This window comes from Propithecus coquereli, unplaced genomic scaffold, assembly GCF_000956105.1.
Source record: "Propithecus coquereli isolate 6110/MARCELLA unplaced genomic scaffold, Pcoq_1.0 Scaffold596, whole genome shotgun sequence".
Classification (NCBI taxonomy): Eukaryota; Metazoa; Chordata; class Mammalia; order Primates; family Indriidae; genus Propithecus; species Propithecus coquereli.
The window spans coordinates 273145-275920 of NW_012151907.1; the positions used below are offsets into that span (position 1 = coordinate 273145).

At 57.1% G+C, this 2776-nt stretch overlaps 1 protein-coding gene across 1 annotated transcript in view; it reads left to right on the forward strand.

Moving 5' to 3' along the window:
* The first annotated feature begins 600 nt into the window (after positions 1–600).
* LOC105822098 (thioredoxin reductase 3-like) overlaps positions 601–2776 on the forward strand; it is a 34718-nt gene continuing 32542 nt past the window's right edge. Inside the window, exon 1 of the mRNA XM_012659036.1 lies at positions 601–739. Within this exon, the coding sequence (XP_012514490.1) occupies positions 601–739 (139 nt within the window). The remainder of the gene's footprint in view (positions 740–2776) is intronic.

The window sequence follows — 2776 nt, forward strand, 5'->3', positions numbered from 1 at the left end:
GAGCCATCCTCCCGCCTCGGCCTCCCAGAGTGCTGGGATGTCAGGCGTGAGCCACCGCGCCCGGCAGGAATCTAGGTTTTAAGCCAGGAGCAGGGTCCCTTCTCCGAGTCACGCTTCTCAAACTGCTCCTTTGCACCGCGGATAAGTGACCGTCGCGGCGGCAAAAAAGAGCGGGGCGTGGAGAACCCCGGGGCAAGAGACCGCTGCAGCCGATCGGGATTGGAAGCATCCCATGTCTACACAGCAAGACGCGCGCACTTTGGGGGACCCGGGTGTCCAAGACGGGGGGGACCGCATTCCGGAAACGCCAAAAAGGAAGCCAACGGGGGGCTGCGATGTGGTCCCCAGGTCCCCCCTCGCATCCTAGAGGCCGCCCGCCTGTCCCGTTTTCCCTTCCTGCTTCCCAGAAGCCCGTGCGGCGGAGCTGGAAGACGGCCCGCCGCGGGTTCGCGTCCCCGAGCAGCCTCTTCCCGCCGCCCCCGAGCGCCCGCCCCGGCCCGAGCGGAGCCGCTCACCCGGATGCCCTGCAGCACCCGGACCCGCTCCTCCTCGTCCGCTCCGAACGAAACCCTGCGGCCCTCGCTGCTCTCCATGCTCCCCATGGCCTCCAGCGAGCGGACTCGGCTCCAAAGCAACCAGGCAGGACGCCACGCTGCGGGCGCCGCCGGCACAAGCCAACAAGAACGCATGCTATTGGCCGCCGCTGGAGGCTCGGCCAATCAGGCGGCGCGGCGGCGCGGTGCCTTGTGGGGGTTGTAGTCCCGCGGGTCCGCCTCCCAGAAGGGAGTGGGGGGCGTGGCGCTCTGAGGCTTGGAAAGCGCTTTATGCTCTTAAGGAGCAGCGGCGGAGGGACGGGCGAGTGTTCGCTCTGCAAAGATCCCTCGAGAATCAGAGCCTCTTTTACTTCCTAGAGTTTCAAAACAGCACATCAAGCGGATCTCAGCCATCTGGCCCCTGCTTGCTTCATCAGCATTAATGCTCCCTCACCTGTGCCCGTTTCTGGATTTTTTTTTTTTTTTCCCCTCCCCCGCCATTTTCCTCAATGCACCAGGCTGAGCCCCATTCTCTGTGCTTCAGTGGGGTCCCCTCGCTCTGTCCCGTCTCCTCTTACTACTCTTATCATCCGGGCCTTCCACTCTGTAGCTCATGAACCCCAGCTTAGAGCTGCTATCCATTTGCACTGCTTGTCTTTGACATCCCTCTGAGGACAGGTGCTGTGTTTTCACCTGTGCACACCTGTGCACCTGTGCACGGACCCAGGTGTTCGGGAAGTGCTCGTGCAGTGGAGGCATGCAACAGGCGACACGGGCCCCCGGGCAGGAGGAGTGGCATGGAGCGAGCAGTCCCTGACTATCGTGCCCCGTGTGCCCCACCTCCCCGATCTGGGGCTTTCTGCCTGAGCAGGGTTGGAAGGGGCAGAGGTTGAGATGCCAGTTGCAATAAATGTGTGATGCATGAACTAGAACCCGTGTGAGACATGCAAACCGGGGGCGACTCATTTGGGGGTCCGCAGCAAGATGTTCTCTAAAAAGGGGACATTGAAGCCAAGACCTGGCTGAGCACAGGAGCCGGATTGGCTGGAGGGGATGTCACTCCCCTGGGGCTGCTGGAACGAAGGGGGACTGGCTTAGAAACAGCAGAAGTTTCTTTCTCGCAGTTCCAGAGGTCCCAGCCTTGTTGGGTTCCGGTGAGGACCCCTCCCCCCCCAGTTTGAGACTGTGTCTCACTGTGTCCCCACGTGGCAGGAAAATAGCAAGCTAGGTAGGCTCTTTGGCACTTATGAGTCAAAGGACAGAGCACATAGGAAATTTGCACATAGGAAATTTGGGGGGACATAGACATTCAATCCGTTGCTTTACTCCTAGACGAGTAAAGCAAAACGTGCAAAGACCCTAAGGCAGGTTTGATGTCTCTGCAGCACAGGGACCGAGTTAGCATAGCTGAAGCACAGTGAACCACAGGTAGAGTGTCAGGAGATGACACACCTGAGAGGTCGGCAGGGACCAGGTCGTATCTGCTGGTCTTCGGGCCCAGTGTCTCTCTTTATTGGGGTTGCATTTATCCCTTGTGGCAAAGAGGGCTGCAAATTCCTGCAGGGGATAAGGAAAACCCGCATCTGTCACTTGGCACATCCATCAGCCACCTGAGACCCCCACCCCTCACTTAAGCCACCCATCAGCATAATACTGAGCTATTACCTGGCCCATCGACTAATCGGTTACCTGCGACATCAGCATAACACTAAATCGACTACCCGGCGCATCTACATAACAGTAAATCTATTACCTGGCACATCAACTAACCTGTTACCTGGCCCGCATTAACCACCTGACAGCGTACCCCCTAGACCAGCACAACTTAGTAAAAGTGGGAAAAGAAGGGTAGACGGGGCTCAGGATTTGGTGGCGAGGCCCCTCTGAGCCCGCCGGGGAATAAACTTTTGATTTTGTGACTTTCCGTGCGGTGCTCGGTTTGTCCTGGGGACCACTTGCTGTGTGTAACATCGGCACGCACAGCTCTGAGATTTCCCACCCAAATAATGCATAAAAAAGATTCCTGTGCTCCCTAACTTTCAGGGTCCCTTTATTAGAGGCGGCTCTGAGATTTTTTTTTATGTAGCAGGGAACTAAGGGGTAGCAACCTAGGGGGCTCCTCTTAAAACGAGGCTGCAACAGGAAATGCAATGTTTCTTTTTGAGCTTGTGCAATATGCAAACTTTAAAAAACATCAGTCTTAACATACGTAACCTAAACATCTGTACCCCCATAATATGCTG